This window comes from Zootoca vivipara, chromosome 2 (assembly GCF_963506605.1).
Source record: "Zootoca vivipara chromosome 2, rZooViv1.1, whole genome shotgun sequence".
Taxonomy (NCBI): Eukaryota; Metazoa; Chordata; class Lepidosauria; order Squamata; family Lacertidae; genus Zootoca; species Zootoca vivipara.
In genome coordinates, this window is record NC_083277.1 from 111955606 (window position 1) to 111974306 (window position 18701).

An 18701-nucleotide genomic window follows, 5' to 3' on the forward strand; every position below is an offset into this window, starting at 1 on the left:
TTTTTAATGTATGTTGCTTACGTCAATAGATGAGAGTTAAAAGCTAGAGTAAATTTCCAAACTCAAAGCAGAGTGTGAGATTACCAAACTGTCTTGACAGCCGTTGGATATTAAATCAAACTTAAATATTTTTGGGTTGCAGGTGGCTCAATGTCGCAGTTTCAGAACTCGTGGGAATTATACCAGCAGAGTATACAGAATGACCTGGATATTGGTAAAGTATATCACTTTCTTGCAAACTGTTTATTCGATTTTAATAAGTTTGTCTCTTTCCCTCGGTCAGCAAAGGGAGAATTGTGTATTATTAAAATTATGTCATCTTGGCTTTTAAAAAAAATCTGAAGAAAACAAAATGAAAAATAATGTGCTCCTTGAGACTTGTCTGAAGAGTCCACTTCTTACGTGCATTTTGTTTTCTTTCTCTGCAGATTATGTTGGGTTGGTCTCTGATTAAAAAGCAGTGGCATTTCAGATGGGACTAGCTATTTGTTGAAGTGTGCAAACTTTCAAGTTACATTAATGCTTTTCTAGCAAAGAGACTGACCTAAGGATCAGCGTGTCTTCAGTCTTGCCTCTGCTACAAATTCAGGCCATCCACACCATACATTTAAAGCCCCACATGATTTCCTCCAAAGAATTACAGGAACTGTAGTTTGTTAAGAGTGCTGGGAATTGTAGCTCTGTGAGCAGTAAACTACAGATCCCAGGATTCTTTGGGGAAATCAGTGCACTTTAAATGGTGTGGTGACCTCTCTCTGCTATGAGCTGACATCCCTTCTCTCTCTCTCTCTCTCTCTCTCTCTCTCTCTCTCTCTCTCTCTCTCTCTCTCTCTCTCTCTCTCTCTCTCTCTGTCTCTCTTTCAGCATTGGCTCTTCATCTGCAAAATGCAGACAACAACATTGACATGCCTTAACATTTGTTTGGTTATAATCCTAACTGCAGCACTTTAATCAGAATGCTTTGAATACCCTCTGACGTGCTATATAAAAGATGAACGTTGTTAACATGTGTCCTTGTTAGGAAGACTGGTGAATTATTATCTTGAAGAGGTTCCCCATTCCCCACCTTGCTATTCTTCAGAACATCTGTGGAGGATTGTGTGTGTGGGAATTAAAGCTTATCTTAGTTTGGGGGGCAGCTGAGGCGACAGGTTTGGGGATGAGGGAATTGGATTTTGTCCTGAGTTCTTACATCATGGCTGCTGTTGGGATGGGTTTGGCTACAAATCTAAATACATAGTGTAGTGTTGGTTTCTAATGCAAGTATTTAGTCACATCTCAAACACGCCACATATGAACACCTATCAGTGAGCAGAGTATTCAGTTATTGTTCAGACTCCAAAATCAAGTTACCTATTTGATCATTTAAACAACTGGAAATTTGCAGCTGATCAGTTTACATTCTGTACTGAAAAACTTACAAATTGGCCTGCTGCCCATTTGAAATGATTAATTGTCTGTATTGGTAACCAGATTTGCTCTTTCTAGTAGAGCATGAATTCACCTCTCACCTTCCAGATGTATTTCTACACTAGCAATTTACCGGTTCAGTAAGACACCAAATGGATATGCTCCTTTTGTAGATTTTGTTTGCTCCTTTTGTATTTGCTGCCAATATTTAATCAACCCTTAATCAACCCTGAGGAGATAAAACAAAAATATGGGATGTTAGCAAAGGCTAATAACAATTTGGAATATTAATCTGCCATCCTAGATTATATGACTGGCATGACTTCCACAAGGAACCTATTCCAATACATCAGAAAAGCCATTAAACATTCTGAGGTGATATTTGAGCTGTTTTATAGCCTTTGTTGGGCTAGTGTCTGAATGGAACAAAATACAGCCAGCTCAAAGAGCTGTGCCCCTTTAAGGCTTTAATATCTCATGCCCCATTTATTAAGTAAAATGACTGTAGCAGTCTGTTTTGTTTCTACCCAGCTAACAAAGTACTATCTGACAATCCCATTTTGGTTGCAAAATATAATTGTTTCTCTGTCAGTAGTGAAAGCAAACAAGTGATAAACATCATGTTTTAGAAAGTCCCCCTCTTGGCCACCAGCTCGGTAACTAAGCAACACTCCTTCCTGCTATCTGAGCATTGTTAAATTTATGAAAGAGGAAAGATAACTTTATTGAATGTTAACGTGCTGTTTCAGATATCAAGTCTAAGTTTTAAATGGAAATAGTGACATTCAAAGGTCAACAGCCCATCATTGATTAGTACAAACTTAGACATGCAGTTAACATAGTAACTAATAAGTGCACTTCCTATCTGGGCAGACTGTCAATGTTTGCCTTACTTGCAAAGGAGTCAGGTTAGGTCTATAGTCAAGGATAAATCTTAATTTCCATTTAAAGTGGAAAAGGGAACTGTTGATTCAAGTAAGTTCATCTATTTCTTCTTCTTTTAAAAACAGTTTTCAATTACTCTTTGCCAGACCCATCAGCAGAATACTGAATGTAATAGAGGAAGAATAATAGGTTTAAAAGTAAGAATGTGGAGCCCCTGAAATGCATGTCACGGGATAAATGGTTGTTGCAGCTAGATTCTTCTTGCACAAACTACATGTGATGGTAGCAAACCCATTTGTTTAAAACTGGGTCTGCCCCAACCATGTACAAAGTGGGAGGTGGAAAACCATTTTTAGACCAAACGAAATTCACTGAAACCTCCCACTCAGGACTTACCTCCTCACAGTCAGAGTCTGTCGCCCAGGTGCTTTTCTCCATAGTACCTGAACTGAAAAGCACAAAGTGAGAGTTTAGCCCTTCTCACTGGCTCTTAACATTCAGAATCCTCCATACATTTTATGTGTGATTGGGGCAGATCTGTGTCTGATCAAACAATTCTGCCAGGGTCACATCATCATTGGAATCCCATCCTTGCATATAGGTACCTACCAGTACATTTTACCAGCTTAGCATGCCACCCACGTGTTAGGAAGAGCCTGTTGGATCAGGCTAATGCCTATCTAGTCCAACATCCTTTTCTCACAGCCACCAACCATATGCCTGTGGGAAGCCTGCAAGCACAGCCTCTTTGCTCTCGCAAAAAAGCAAGGAATTTTAATTTTAGCTGCTGACACTGACTATGTCAGATTATGCTATAAAAATTAGTTTCTCTCCATAAGACATATCTGACTAAGCATACAACATTACCTTGCAGACATAAAACAACATTAGAAAGTAAATAGGAAATTTAAGTTAAAAGTTTCATCAAGTCTTGATTCATGCTTAGACACCAGCTGCCAACTTGCTTCTTGACCTCTGATATAGCCCTCACATTTCTCATATGTATACACCCTGCCTGCTGCCTCTGTGACTTGTTTCACACACCTCTCTATAGACTGAGCATGGCAGGGCCACTGTGGAACTTGCACAGTCTCATCAATGAACTTCTTTACTTCTACTATAGTAAGTTTACATGTCAAAGGAGGTTCATCTACCCTGTCAGACCAGTCCATCAGCTCCACCAGGGACAAACCACTAGGGTTGATGGAAGCTGTCTTCCTTGGACGTCATCATCTCTGCCCCTGAAGTCAATGATCTTTTAGACACCAGCTCTCCTCTCTTCACTGTCATATGATGATAAGAGTGTCAGGACCAGCATTTTGCTGAATGCATACCATGCTGAGTGCAGAATGGTTGGCAAAACAGCATCCTTATTTTGCAGTCTTCTTTTGCAGCCTAACTCAGGCATCCCCAAACTTCGGCCCTCCAGATGTTTCGGACTACAATTCCCATCTTTCCCGACCACTGGTCCTGTTAGCTAGGGATCATGGAAGTTGTAGGCCAAAACATCTGGAGGGCCGCAGTTTGGGGATGCCTGGCCTAACTCATCACAGCTGAAACAAGGTGTGATGTGAGCCTTCCACCCAAGTGTGTTTTACTTTGATGTTCAACACCCACACCCACACCCAAATCCTGGATTTCACTGCAACCTGTGTTATCTATAACACAGTGGTCTATGTGAAGATGAGAAAATGAAACCATCTTAGCTGTTGATTGTTCTAGAGGGGATGTTTAACAACATGTATATCGTGAATTAAGGATTTTGCTATATTCCAATTGAGTATTGATAAGCAGATCAGGAAATGGAGTGGGGATTCTTACTAGCTTCTGCAGAGTCTTCGCTACATAGATTATATTTGGTTATGATTACCACATAGATTATAACTGAAAAGACTGTTGTATTGAGGTTGATAAACTCTGCACTTTTCTCTGTCACAGAAATGGAGACCATGGCACCTTGCTCAGCATTTCCGGATCCAGCCAGTGACTTTGACAGGAACATTCCACGTATCTGTGGTGTTTGTGGAGACAAAGCTACTGGCTTTCATTTTAATGCTATGACCTGCGAAGGCTGCAAAGGATTTTTTAGGTATGTGACTCCTCGCATTTGACATAGAGTATTCATAAGAGATTTTGACCTCTGCCCTCAAGAAAACCCATCTTTACATGGGCCAGCAATTTACTTTCAGCACAAAGATCAGCAAAAGAGGTTTCCCCTACAGTCAAACCTCAGATTCTGAATGCCGAAAACCCAGAAGTAAATGCTCCGGTTTTCTAACATTTTTCGGAAGCCAAACGTCTGATGCAGCTTCCGCTTGAGTGCAGGAAGCTCCTGCAACCAATTGGAAGCCACGCTTCACTTGTTGAACATTTCGGAAGCCTCTAACCCCACCCACCACTGACATGCCCTTGGAAGGTTGCTCAGGAGGAAGTGGGACCCTCTGGCTGCAAATATTTCCCAACCCCTGCTCTAAACCACTGTCTCTGTCTATACAGACTTTAGATGTAATTAATGACTTGATTGTGGAGAAATGATATGGTGCTTATTATATTTAAATGGGAGTAAAAAAGACACAGGAATAAAAAAATTACAAAAAATGGGAGTTTATCTTATTACAATTTTACTCTAAAGCATTTTCGAATTTCACTGTGTGGGAATTCCCCTGCTGCTTGGGAATGGTTCCTTTTTCAAACCCAGGATAAGAACTTTGATCATCCCTTACTTAAGCAGCAGTTTGGATTCCGATTATCATCTTTTGCTTAGGGCATACAGAAATTTGCTGTTCTTCTGGTTCAGGGGACTGTGCCTACCCATGCACCATCTGAGTTTCGCTACCCCTGCTATATGGACAAGCAGGGTGTTTATGAATACTGAGCACAATACTGGCATAGAGAAAGCTGGAGGGCAGCTGTCTCCCACTTTCCTCTTAAACCACATTAAGAAGGAGCCAGTATTCCATCTGCAGTAGCCCAAACAGTTCGAAGTAGTTTAGCATAGCTCAAAAATGAAGTGTCCATCTTTCATAAAGCAAATTACTGTAATGATGACATAGGACATTTTCCTGGGAAATCTTGGTTAAAAGCAGATGACTAATAACAGATGTAATTAACAGCTAGGTAAAGGTAAAGGGACCCCTGACCAGCGGGAAGGTAAATGACATTTCTGTGTGCTGCTCTGGTTCACCAGAAGCGGCTTTGTCATGCTGGCCACATGACCTGGAAGCTGTACGCCGGCTCCATCGGCCAATAATGTGAGATGAGCGCCACAACCCCAGAGTCGGTCAAGACTGGACCTAATGGTCAGAGGTCCCTTTACCTTTACCTTTATAGTAAACTAGACACATCCACTCTTGCTAGATTGTTGGAGATGGAATATTTTGCATACCATCAGCATTGCAGCCAGTTTTCCAGTTGGGCTACAGTGCACCCTGGCTAACTAGAACAACAAGATTTTCTTCAATTACTGTTGCTTAAATAAGCAGCTCATCTTTCACAGGTATATTTCCACATACAAGGTTAGTGCCCTCAGCTAATCAGTCATACGCTGTGCTTCCCAGACAAGATAAACGTTGGTGCATGCCATTTGTCAACTTTGAAGGACACATGCATGGAACATCTATTCCAAGGATCACTGTTAAGAAACCTTAGAAGGTAATGAGAGAGGCTTGGTGAGCCGTGTACCACACTCCCAGTGAGATGTTAAGAAAATCTTAATCATTTTCAGAATTTGTCAGAAAATCTCATGCTCAAATATCTGGCCAAGGAGGACATTCTCCTTTCATGGAAACCAGGTTTATAGGACAATACTTTCCAAATTTCTGATATCTGAGGGATGCCTTTTTTGGATTAAAAATTGAGGCACCCCTCTCTTAAACCCCAAAAGGTTGGAAGAAGGCAGACCTGGAGCAAAGACTCTGAAAGAGATACAGTGGAAGTTTTCCTCTGATGGCAGGCCATTTTGCATGAGTGCAACTGGAGAATTCATTCTCTACCAATCCAGACACACAGGAGAATGATCTGCCCTCAGAGGAGGCTGATTAGAAGGAGCTAGGATGGGAAATTCACAGCACAATGATGTCACGCCATGCATTGTGTTATGCTCGATGTTACGAGGAAGAGAGCAGAAAGAGACATGGAGCAGCTGCTGCTCCATATCTCTTGGAACATCTAGTTCTGGCCCATTAAATGTGGCACAATAGCTGAGGTAAGTTGCCAAGGAAGCTGGAGTTTCCATGACTTCAGACCAGCAGTGCTTGATCTTTTTCTGAAAACGTGCTGAAGGCAAATGCCAGTTGCTCTGCTTGACATAGTGGTGGTTGCAGGGACGCCAATGGCATGAATGATGCACGGGGTTAAGCCTGAAAATCCCTGCAGCATTATCTGACCTTGGAGGTGGGTGGGAAAAGGTCACGCAGGGGAAACTTGCACTAGGCTATTTTGCTTCAAAGCAACGATAATGACATCTTGAGACCAAACCAGGATGTTAGAAATGAGATGTCTGTCGCATAACTACTTCCCCCTCTGGACATTTTCCTCTCCTGAGCATGATTCAAAGAGTTTGCTGAACACCTTGCCTTTCACCCTTTCTGTGAAGGCCTTCATAAAGAAATGTGCATGTCGTGTTATGGAACACTGAGTAACTGCATTTTAAAGCTGAAACAACAAAGTTCTCAATTGCTTCACAAACACAAACATCTCATGGCAAATCCCTCAAGATGTTTTGCAAAACTTAACGTTGGGGAAGCCATTTGGTATTGGCCTTTCAGTGGTTTCTCTTCTATTGGGAAATATAATCTGCAGACACTTTAGAGTGCATTGTCTTCCCAGTGTCCTGTGACACCTTTTGAAGTTTGTTCATATTGGATTGGTTGTTAGTGGGCCTGATATCTATGATAAAATTTAAAATACTGATACGAATTGTAGAAACTAGACTAGATAATAAATAACTTTGCAGTGTACTGAATATGAAATACTGGGTGTCATTTCTTCATTTTATATGTAGCATTGCTGATTTGTTTATTCTTATCAGTCGGTGTGTGTGTGTGTGTGTGTGTGTGTGTGTGTGTGTGTGTGTGTGTGTGTTTCTTTACGGCGTCCTGGGACATTTCCAGATGGGCTTGTTGGTCCACAGAAAAATTTATGGTTGTCCTGCACTATGTGGTGTAATGATCTCATGCAGGATAAAAACCAAATGCTGACAATGCATAGCTGCCAAGTTTTCCCTTTTCTCACGAGGAAGCCTATTCAGCATAAGGGAATTTCCCTTTAAAAAAGGGAGAACTTGGCAGCTATGACAATGTCATATAGCCACCCTGCAGACATATAGCCATGCTGCTACGAGTGCTCAGTAAGCAGCCAGTCTGGAAGCTCCCTTACTCAGTTTAATTTTCTCAAGAGTTCTTGATGTAAGGTTGCTTGGTAAAAATGTAATAATGAGAGAGGTGTAGCATTGAGGGGAGTTTCTCTTTCTCCTGAACCGAAATAAGAGTGAGGACTTCCTTCGCACTGTGCTAACTTTTAAGACATGTGCAGTTGGTGTCTTGGTGCAGTCAGTAAGCCCGCAGCTCCTGCCAGTGGAGAAGCAGGAGAAGAGTCAGGTCTCTAGCTTGCCCGGCCGGAAGCAGGCGCACTTCTTCTGCCCAGCCTTGCACTTGCAGGGCTGCTCCAGCTGAGTGTTGCAAAACAAGTGGCACCTGAAGGTGGTGCTGCCTGACTTCTGGGTGTGCAGGAAGACAATCAGCTTGTTGGCAGTGATGTGGAAGTTCACATGGCACAGCAGGTCGGCTTCCAAGACGTTCAGACATGGCAAGAAGCGCTGGGGGCTGTCATCCTCTGCCTGGTAAGGGTCTCTTCCTAAGCCGGCTAGGCACACCAGCAGGGTAGACAGGGCAGCCTTAGCCAGGCATTGCTGCAGCTGGCATGTGTGCCCAGGTACATGTCCTGCAGCACCAGCCCCCTGAAAGGCAGCAGCAGCACCAGCACCCCAGTGCCAGCACTCCTCCATGGCTGGGTGGGCACATTGCCACTGCCCAGTGGCCCCAGTCACCACCCCACCAGTGTCATTGCTGTTGCCCTCCTCCTCACAACTGCCACCTCCATGACAGCATGCATTGAAGAAGGACTCCCTCCACCTTCTTCTGCCATGGAGCTATAATTTTGGCTCTGTCTTGCACCATTAGAGTTTGTTATTCCGCCTTTGATTTATCCTTCCCTTCCCCAAGGTTCAGAGTCCTCTTTCTAAGCAGGTGTGAGTTCTCTTCCAATTTGGCAGTGGAAGATGCCAGATATTTTGCTTAGTGCATGAGAGATTCAAGCAAAATATAGTTGACTGTTGAACAACTTTAACGAACTTCCTGATTGGCAAAGAAGAGTGTGCATAAGGTCTATCTGGTGGGTGGGGAGAAGAGGATGTGACTTTAAGTAAACACCTCTCAAGTTAGGAGCAGGTGCAACCAAATGGTTGATTGGAGAGGACTCCGATTCCTGGAAAATAACTCTGATTCCTGGAAAATAAGGTAACTTCTGGCCAAAGACGGGACCAGTAGATGTGCAGCGGAGACACTTCTATTCATGGGTTACTCTAATGAGAAGCACGGGGACCTGTTCTGAGGCATGCTGCACTAGATAGCTGTATGTGTTAGAAAACAGTTTTACTTCATAAGAAAAACTTACCCTCTTGGTGGCAGAGATTTGTTTTTTGTATTCCGGGGGGGGATCCGTTTTTTCAGCTAGGAACAACTGGGAAAACGGGGATTTCCAGGGGAAAACGGGAGACTTGGCAGCTATGCCTATCAGCCAATCACCCATTCCCACTACCCTTCTGAGTAATACCCCTCCCTACCCTCTCACTATATATAAGGGTTTGGTGACTTCTGTTTCAGTGTATCTGAAGAAGTGTGCATGCACACGAAAGCTCATACCAATAACAAACTTAGTTGGTCTCTAAGGTGCTACTGGAAGGATTTTTTTTTTTTGATTTCTGAATGGTTACCAGTCTAGTACAGAGCTAGACGAGGTTGGCATATATGCAATCACAGGGCATTCCACTTCTAAGGGTGAGTAGTAGAAGCCCTTTGGTGATTGTCAGTTGTGTTTACATAGGGGTTGCTACATGTACACCAGTGTCTGCTACAGTGAGCTCTGAAAAGTGTGTTTGGAGATGCCTATCTGCAAAAATGTGCTTGAGTATGAGCCAGGGAATCATGGCCAGTGATGGGTCTCCAGCTTAAGCACCTTGTGCTTGACATAACACCTGCCTTTGACCTTTCACTGTTTTCACACAATGAGATAAAGTAAACAAACAATAAAACTCATATCCCTTGTACAGTGTGAATTGGCCCTGAATTTGCAGTCTGACTTGTCACACTTTTGGAATTTTGGAGCAGTGATTAGTGGAACGTCTTAGGGTATTAATCTTTTTCAACAATCCCTTGGAAGTTTAGCAAGCTACTTCTCATTTTCCTCATTAGTAAGTAACTCATGTGTCGCTCCAAACTAGTACAGTGGTTCCCAACAGGTGGTCCGGGGACCCCCAGGGGTCCGTGAGCTATGCCAGAGGGGTCCGCAAGATGCTATTAGAATAAAAAATATATTAAATATATTTTGTATGATAACAGATTTTTTGTTTTGGCCGCTTCCTGCATGAGCAGAGTCTAGCGCAAAACTAGAATTAGATAGAGGCAGTAGTTCTGCTGTATGCCGTTAGGTGGCGCTTTACAAACACTACTGTTTTGCAAAGAGGCAGCGCGCGCATTCTACTAACGCTCACCTCCCCAAGATGCTTTGCGCGCGTCGGCTTCATTTGTGCGCTACTGCGCAGGTACCCTGTCTTCTCCATTCCCCTCCCTCCTCCCTGCCGCGCGCTGCCTCTTTGCAAAACAGTAGTGTTTGTAAACAAAGTGTTGTTTTTCGCGGAAGCTACAGTTCGCGTAGTTAAAAATGGACCGTTGGTTAAAAAGTGGTTCGTTAAAACGACAAAGGCCTACAGATGAAGAGGAAGATAATGCATTTGATGTTCAAGCAAGTAAGTCAGTGACTCTCGAACCAATCTTGTCAGTGTCCATTGAACTTAAATCGTAACTGTAAAAAACGTATAAATATAAAATATAAAAAGACTCTTAATTTGGCTCTCACTTTTTAATTTTAGGATTAGGAATTAATGGGGGTCCTTGTCACAATAGCGGCTCGATGAGGGGTCCTCGAGAAAATTTTGTTGGGAACCCCTGAACTAGTATACTGTTATATACTACAAGATCCACCACTGATCTTGTAAAACCGTGGATCAGTGAGATGGACAGTTTATGTCCTGCATCTGCCTACTGGCTTATGCCTTGTTAAGCATACCAAGCTCACCAAGTACAGTATTTCATCATTTTCTTGCGTAATTGCATGAAGAGTACATTCTATGGAAGGCAGGGGAGTCCCTTCAAATATTCTTCCCCCACTCCTTAAAAGACAGACCAAGAAAATTCTGCAAAGGCAAAATGCATTTAACACCTAGCTAGTTTTTAAACCAGTCCACCCAGTCTAGTCAGCCTTTTTTAAATGTTATACCCAATTACATTTATTTACATAAACAGAAATGTGCAACTAGGGGAAAGGTAGAGATGTCAAATGCTTCCTAACGGCAGCAGCAACAGCGAAGGACATTTGCTTTCAATTGCCTTGTATAAGGAGAGAGACTTACTTTTTTCAATGACTTCATAAAACAGTGAAGAAAAGGAGATTCAGATTGCCATTCTTCCAAGGTTACACGGTGGCCTTGTTTGTACCTCACACTGAGCTATGGTTTTGTCTGAACACATAGGCTCTAAGAGAGGAGATTGTGGCTGTTTTGCTCGTCCCTGGTCATCTTGTTGCTGTGTCGAGCTGAGACATAGTTTGCCTTTGTCATCTGAGCCTTTCCTTGTGGTTTAGCTTCCCCAGAAAAACCACGAGCCATAAACCAAACGGCAAACCTTGGTTATAGTCTGGGGAGAGGGAAACCATGAGCCAGATTCAGATAGCACAGTAAGCCAAACTATAACTTACGGTAGCTCAGGACAGCGCAGCAACAAAACAATCAGGGAGAAGGTAGCAAAGAGGCTACAATCCAGGAGCTAACGTATTTGGGCTACACCAGTATGGGAAAGCTCCTGACTCCTGCTCCAGTGATACTGCCTTTTGTCATTCTCTGAATTTCTTTGTGCAGTAGACCAGTGAGATAATATCCAAGCTGTTTGCTTTATCAGGGTCTCATGAGGCTTTAAGTAAAGAAAAACACTAGGCAATTCGGGCTTCTCTTCTGAGTCTATATGTGTCACCTTTGCAGACTGTTGTGTATCTATGCTCCTACCAGATTCTGAGTCAACTTCATGTATCTGTTGACGATTATTGTCAATGGAAACTCATGGAGCAAACCAGTTAGTCTTTTCTGGAAATTCTTTCATTTTGCTGCTTTGGGCTATTTTCCTTCAGATTTATAAAGTACAGTAATCAGAAATGCTTGAAAATTGTCAAATACTATATCTTTGTTTTTGAGTTGAATTCTGGGGTTTTTTTTGTTTGTTTGTTCTATTCAGTACCTAAATAGTTCTCCAACTTTAGATGGCTCTATTTGAGCCATTCAGACTGTGGTTAATGTTTTCCTGTTTATGGTACAAGTTGCATCCGTTTGACAAGAAACTGTGTTTTTCTGTATGTGTTACTTAAAATATTAAGTTCTTTTTAGAAAGAAAACCATGAAGACGTGCAGATGGTTACTGTTTTCAAAGTATAGTAACAGGGCAGATTTTTAAATAAAATAACCAGATTTCTTAGAAACAGAACAGTAGCTATGTAGGGGATATTTATTCCATGCCTGGCAAATACTTGTATGTTGCCCATTTAGCTCGTTTTGTATGCAGGTCTGCCACACTGTTTTCTGAACGGTATCCATGCAAAACTGATGTATTTTCCTAAAAGAAAGAAAGCAAAGATTATATATTTTGTGTGGCTTTTTCCCCCCACAGGAGGAGCATGAAAAGGAAAGCGATGTTCACATGTCCTTTCAATGGCGATTGTAAAATCACCAAAGATAACCGGCGACACTGTCAAGCCTGCCGGCTGAAGCGCTGCGTTGACATAGGCATGATGAAAGAGTGTGAGTAAACACGTAGCACAATAGAAATATTGCAATAATCAAGATTCTGAGAATCTAGATCACTTCCTCAAGTCACTTTGATTACTTAAAAACATTTTGAAAATGCCATCCTCCGTGTTTGGTTCACTTTTTTAAAGGAGGAGGTTCCTTTACCTAGATTTCCCCAATAGTCTATTTTGTCTATTTTGTCGATATGTGGATGTCCCCCTGCCTTAAAAATAATAATTTAGATACCTAAACTCTTCTTAATACAGAAGTTAAAGCATGTGTCTACCTAGGCGGAAGAGGTGTGTGTGTTTGTAGTAGATCTAACCTGAAAGGTATTTGTGTCCCTTCGCCTTTTCACTGTCTGGCTAAGAAGATTATTAGGTAAGAGGGTAAGAGAGAGGATCATGCAGTCTTGTCAAGATGGAAGTGTAGTAAATCATTGATAGGCTGTTTAGAATTTAGAATTGTTTTAGGCCATTTGCTAGCAAACTAGCAAAACTTGAAACAAGAAAACATTTATTGCCTGTACTGCTATGACTGACAACTGGGAAACACTGGCCTGCGAGCGCTCCAGTTGGAAACAGCCTTTACCAAAGGTGTCATGGGCTTTGAAGACACTTGAACTTAGGACACAAGGGACACTTAAGACGCTTGGCAAATCCATATCATGATCAACTCCCGCCTGGAAACCAATGTCCCCACTGTGGAAGGACGTGTGGATCCAGAATTGGCCTCCACAGTCACTTAGGGACTCATTGTTAAAACCGTGTTTATGGAAGACAATCTTACTTAGCTACGAGTGATTGCCAAACAAGAAGAAGAGATGAGTTCCCATTAAGTCTGGAGCAGGGAGAGGTGGGGACAAAGTAATTGGTGGCAGGTCTACCAATGGGTATAGATCAACAGAGTCTCTTGTGTTTCTGTAACCAAACTTGTTCACTCACCTGGAAACTTTTATAGGGATTGGGGAATATCACATTAAGAACTCTAGCATAATTCGCATCTAGTCTTTTTCTAGGTCCTTCCTGCAGCCTAATCTTCAGTGGTGGTGCATAGTCTTAAAATCCATTGTCTGACATCCTGCTGTGGGATAGGTTCCTGGCAGATGGCATTACTGTGTTAAAGAAACTGTCAAGAAATTATCAGTGTCTAATATAACAATGCGACGCAGGTGGCGCTGTGGGTTAAACCACAGAGCCTGGGGCTTGCTGATCAGAAGTTTGGTGGTTCGAATCCCCGCGAAGGGGTGAGCTCCTGTTGCTTGGTCCCAGCTCCTGCCAACCTAGCAGTTCGAAAGCACCTCAAAGTGCAAGTAGATAAATAGGTACCGCTCTGGCGGGAAGGTAAATGGTGTTTCCTTGCGCTGCTCTGGTTTGCCAGAAGCGGCTTAGTCATGCTGGCCACATGACCCGGAAGCTGTATGCCAACTCCCTTGGCCAGTAAAGCGAGATGAGCGCCGCAACCCCAGAGTTGTCCGCGACTGGACCTAATGGTCACTAAGGGGTCCCTTTACCTTTAATATAACAATGGGGAACCTTGGGTGCTTCAGATGTTGCTGGGCTATAATTTATATAATTGCTGGCCATTGGCCATGCTTGCCGGGACTGATGGGAGTTGTAGTTCAGCAACATTTGGAGAGCCAAAGGTTCCCCACATCAGCTCTACTGTGTAGATCAGGGGTGGTTGTTGTTTAGTCGTTTAGTCGTGTCCGACTCTTCGTGAGCCCAATATGCTACATAAGTTTTTGACTACCACTCTTTGAGATTGGTTTGAGTTGTAGTAGGGTTGCCATACGTGTGGAATTTCCCGGATATAGCCAAGATTCGGTTGTCAAAAACATCCCTAGTTCTAGTCCATAACATCTGAATGACACCATGTTGGCTACTCCTGATGGAGATTATTGGCCCTCCTTGTGCTTTCTGTGCTTAGAACTGGCAGTATCCCTGATTTTATTTGTATTCTGTATTGTATTCAACGTTTGTTATGCTCAGAGTAGATCCACTGGAATTAATGAACATGACTAATTTAGGCCTATTAATTTCAATGAGTCTCCTCTTATTTTAACAACACTCTTGTTTCCTTTCACCTTTGTAAGCAGCCAAATCTTCCTTACTCAGCAGTCATTTGAAACTGTAACACCAAGATTTATTTTGGAAATCAACTCCCTAGCACATAATAATTAGTTAACTAACTGCAGAAACTAGTGATTGGAAGGAGTCCATGTAATCTTGGCCAGTTTGTGTTCACTGTGGTCAGATTAATGTAGCATTTCTTCCTTCTCTTCCAGAGAAAGTGCCCTCTTTACTTTGCTGGCAGTCAAAGTAGATGTGCTATTGTTTAGCAAGAGCAATATAATGTGTGAAAGTATGTTTTTTTAAAATGGTATTTTGAGCTGTTAGTTGCTGTGATAACAGAAGCACTTCCTTTCCTTATGACTCAAGGCTGCTGCTTTACTGGAATTGTTCCCCTTCTGAGGAAGCATAACTCATCCAGGGCTGTTCCATTCTCCTCTTTCCAACTTAGGAGGGATGACAAGTTTATAGCAGCCATATAACATAGCAGTGCTAGTTTTTTACAAAAGGCTTCTAGGAGATGTGAACTATTAGTGCACACTTGCCACAGGCACACAAATATTCAGACACATTCAGGCACTGTTTCTTGTGCGCATGCATGCACAAGCCCATACACATATGGGGGAACCCAGCCAGATGGGCGGGGTATAAATAATAAAATAATAATAATAATAATAATACATCCCCTAATCTCTTAGCAGACACTCAAGCTGATGCACATACTTATTTAGATACACACTCCCACCCTGTGCTTTTTTTCTGGGGGTACGCAGGGGTACGCATACTCCTAAACATTTTGTGAATCTAAGTTTGGCCTCATTGAGGGGCAGTATTTCAAAGTGAGTAGGAAAATGAGAGTACCCTTAAACTTTTTTTTTAAGGGGGGAAAAAGTACTGCTCCCACCCACTACTCTGCCAATCAGCAGAGCACACAGAAGAGACACAAGGGATTTTCTTTTCCATCAAAACACTGTAATGGAGTTGGAAGGTACCCCAAGGGTCATTTAGTCCAACCCCTTTCAATGCAGGAGTCTCAGTTAAAGCATCTGAGACATATGGCCATCCAAACTCTGCTTAAAAACCTCCTGTGAAAGAGAGTCCACAGCCTCTTGAGGGAGTCCGTTCCTCTGCCAAACATCTCTTAGTAACAGAAAGTTTCCCTGATGTTTAGTTGGAATCTCCTTTCTTGTAACTTGAATCCATTGGTTTGAGTCCTATGCTCCAGAGCAGGAAAAAACAAGCTTGCTCCATCTTCCATGTGACAGCCCTTGAAATATTTGAAGGTGGCTATCATATCTCTTCTCAGTCTCCTCTTTTCCAGGTTAAGCATACCCAGCTCTTCCTACCGTTCCTCTCATGGCTTGGTTTCAAGACCCTTGACCATCTTGGTTGCCCTCTTGTCAATATCCTTCTTAAATTGCAGCTTGTCAATATCCTTCTTAAATTGTGGCGCCCAGTTAGATTACTGTGCCTAGATTACTGCAACTTGTTATACTTGGGACTGCCTCTGAGGACAGTTCAGAAACTTCAGCTTGTGCAGAATTCAGTGGCCAGGTTGCTCACCAGGGCAAGACGGTTTGAGTATATATAAGACCAATCCTGGCTTGACTGCACTGGCTGCCAGTTAGTTTCCGGACTCAATTCAAAGTGCAGGTTTTGACCTATAAAGCCTTAAACGGCACAAGACCTCATATTTGTTTTCTTTGTATATTTTTGTGTGCTTGTGTATTCATTTTAATCTCAATAAAGTTATATTTTTTTAAAAAAAAACGGCACAAGACCTCAATATCTCAAGGACCACCTCTCCTCGCATGAACCTACCCAGACCCTGCAGTCATCTAAGGCCCTTCTTCATGTGCCTCCTCCGTGAGAGGTCCGGAGGAGAGGCCTTTTCTGCAGTGGCTCCTCACTTGTGGAATGCTCTCTCCAGAGTGCGCCTGGCACCTTTGCTACATATCTTTATGCGCCAGACAAAATCAGTCCTCTTCTCCCAGGCCTTTGGCTAATTAAACTGTCCATGGCCTTTTAAATGGTTGGGGGGCATTGTCTCCGTTGTTTATCGTGCTGTATATTTTTGTGTTTCTATATTGTAAACCACCCTGTATTGTAATCAAACAAACCTTCTCAATAGCAAGAGCCCATTCTCCTGTAACAGTGTTTCTCTCTTACCCACCCACCCAAATGCTATTCATTAGACAGGTAGCATTTAAAAGGAATCAATGCCTTTGTGCCTCCTTGGAATAATTGTGCCTAACAAGCCCTGAAGAGAGCTGAGGACTTTGATTCCTGCAGTCCTTTGTGGGAGTCAGGGGCAGCTCCAGTGGAACTGCATTTACTTTGCCTAGTTTGTGAATTTGGCGAGGCTACCATTAAACCTCAATAGCGGCATGGGATGTCCCTCTACCCTCTTCCCAACCTTTGGATATTGTTTCACATGTTACAATGAACATAACTGAAAGACTTTGTAATATGGTCAAGAAAAAAAGTGAAAGACATTGCACGTTATTTGTAGTTCATGGAAATCTTCAATGAAAATTATTTCAATAAATAAATAAATAAATAAATAAATAAATAAATGATTCTTCTAGTGAAATAGTTACATGATTAAGGAAACCTTAACTGACTCCAGCTAAAAATAGCCTTTCCCGGCTGTCCGCTAGTTAAATGAATGGGAACAGAATGTGCTTCAAAGAGCTCTAGGCCAAATTACTAAAAGGGTCGTGCTCTCTGTTAGGGTGCTAACTAGCTGGGTTTTTTTCTTTCTTTCCTGGAAGCAGCTGTTGCAATCCATACTACATCCTGGATTTAGGATTCCACTTCTGCAAACTAAGGGTTGCGTCCAGCAAAGTCATCCCATTAGCGCAAGAGCCTTCCGTGAGCACTAATGTAGCGCTAATTCTTTTCAAGGCTGGCAGTTCTCGAAACACCCTAATTAAATAGTAAACAAGAGTGACTTTGTTAATCTGCTACTATCGTTGGCCTTGCTTGTTTTGACAACAGCCTGTCCACTGTGAGTTTGTGCCTGACTGCTCCCTCAGCTTCAGCTACAAAAGTTTTGGCCTTAAAGGGTTCACCTAATTACCAGTACATTCCTTTGCACAGGCACCTTGACCACCCGAGCCCCACACATAGATAAACCCCATATATAACAGGCTGTACTAGCATGCAAAGCTGCCTGCTTTGCGCACTGTTAAATGAAAACGTTCACAGGGGAGATTCGTGTGGAACATAGTCTTGTAAATGCAATCAGTGTATTTGGCTCCTCAACTCCATCTTTACATAAATCAGTGGCAGGCCCATATAAAAACATACAGTGTTTACAGGGGAAAACCACTTGGGTGAGGAGTGTTTATATGTCTGTTTTGAAACATTTTAACTAAGGGGTGCAAATGTAAAATATGAAAGAAAAAACAACAGTGCTGTATGAATTAAGAAAATGTCTTTGTAATCTAAACCTATTCCCGATTGCATCATCTATGTTTACCAACATAAAACACAATACAGTGGTACCTCTGGTTGTGAACGGGATCCGTTCCGGAGGCCCGTTCGCAACCTGAAAAGCCCGCACCCCGAAGTGCCGCGTCTGCGCAGGCACGTGACATAATTCGGCGCTTCTGCACATGCACAAACCATGATTTAGCGCTTCTGTGCATGCGCGTGTGCCGAACCCGGAAGTAACCCGTTCTGGGACTTCCGTGTTCGCCCTGTTCGCAACCTGAAAAGATGTATCCCGCAGCAAACGTAACATGAGGTATGACTGTACGCCATCGCTGTCATAGTGTTGTGCAAAAACAAATGAAATTCTAAATGGTGGCTACTGAGAAAAGCTGTAATAACATAGTGTTTGTTATATTTAGGACTGTATTTTGTGTTTGGCTTGCCAACAGTATAGGGGGCAAAAAGGCAATGCCTCAAAATGCTGCAAAGATGTAGGAAATCAGATATAAGATTAAACTTCTGATAAGAAACACGAAGTTTTCTATATCTTGGCATCATTTTGAGGCTTTGTTTCTGATTTTTGTCACCTTGAGGTCTGATGCTGCCTACTTTTTTTCCCCAGCTTAACAATCCAGAAAACCATTGGTGTTTCAAGCCATAATACTTTTTCTCTCCTAAATTTCAAACATTTGACTTTACATTTTATTTTCCCATCTATTTGTGTTGGACTTCCAGGGTGAGGTCCAAAGAGCTGTGCACAGAACACTCCATTGCATTGGGACTTTTTG

General features: G+C 42.4%; 1 protein-coding gene across 3 annotated transcripts in view; it reads left to right on the forward strand.

Moving 5' to 3' along the window:
* Nucleotides 1–18701, forward strand: part of VDR (vitamin D receptor) — a 73877-nt gene that overhangs the window by 38233 nt on the left and 16943 nt on the right. For all 3 annotated transcript variants that reach the window (XM_035101210.2, XM_035101211.2, XM_035101213.2), the window contains 3 exons: nucleotides 143–214; nucleotides 4234–4384; nucleotides 12285–12415. In XM_035101210.2, coding sequence (XP_034957101.1) covers nucleotides 143–214; nucleotides 4234–4384; nucleotides 12285–12415 — 354 coding nt within the window. The remainder of the gene's footprint in view (nucleotides 1–142; nucleotides 215–4233; nucleotides 4385–12284; nucleotides 12416–18701) is intronic.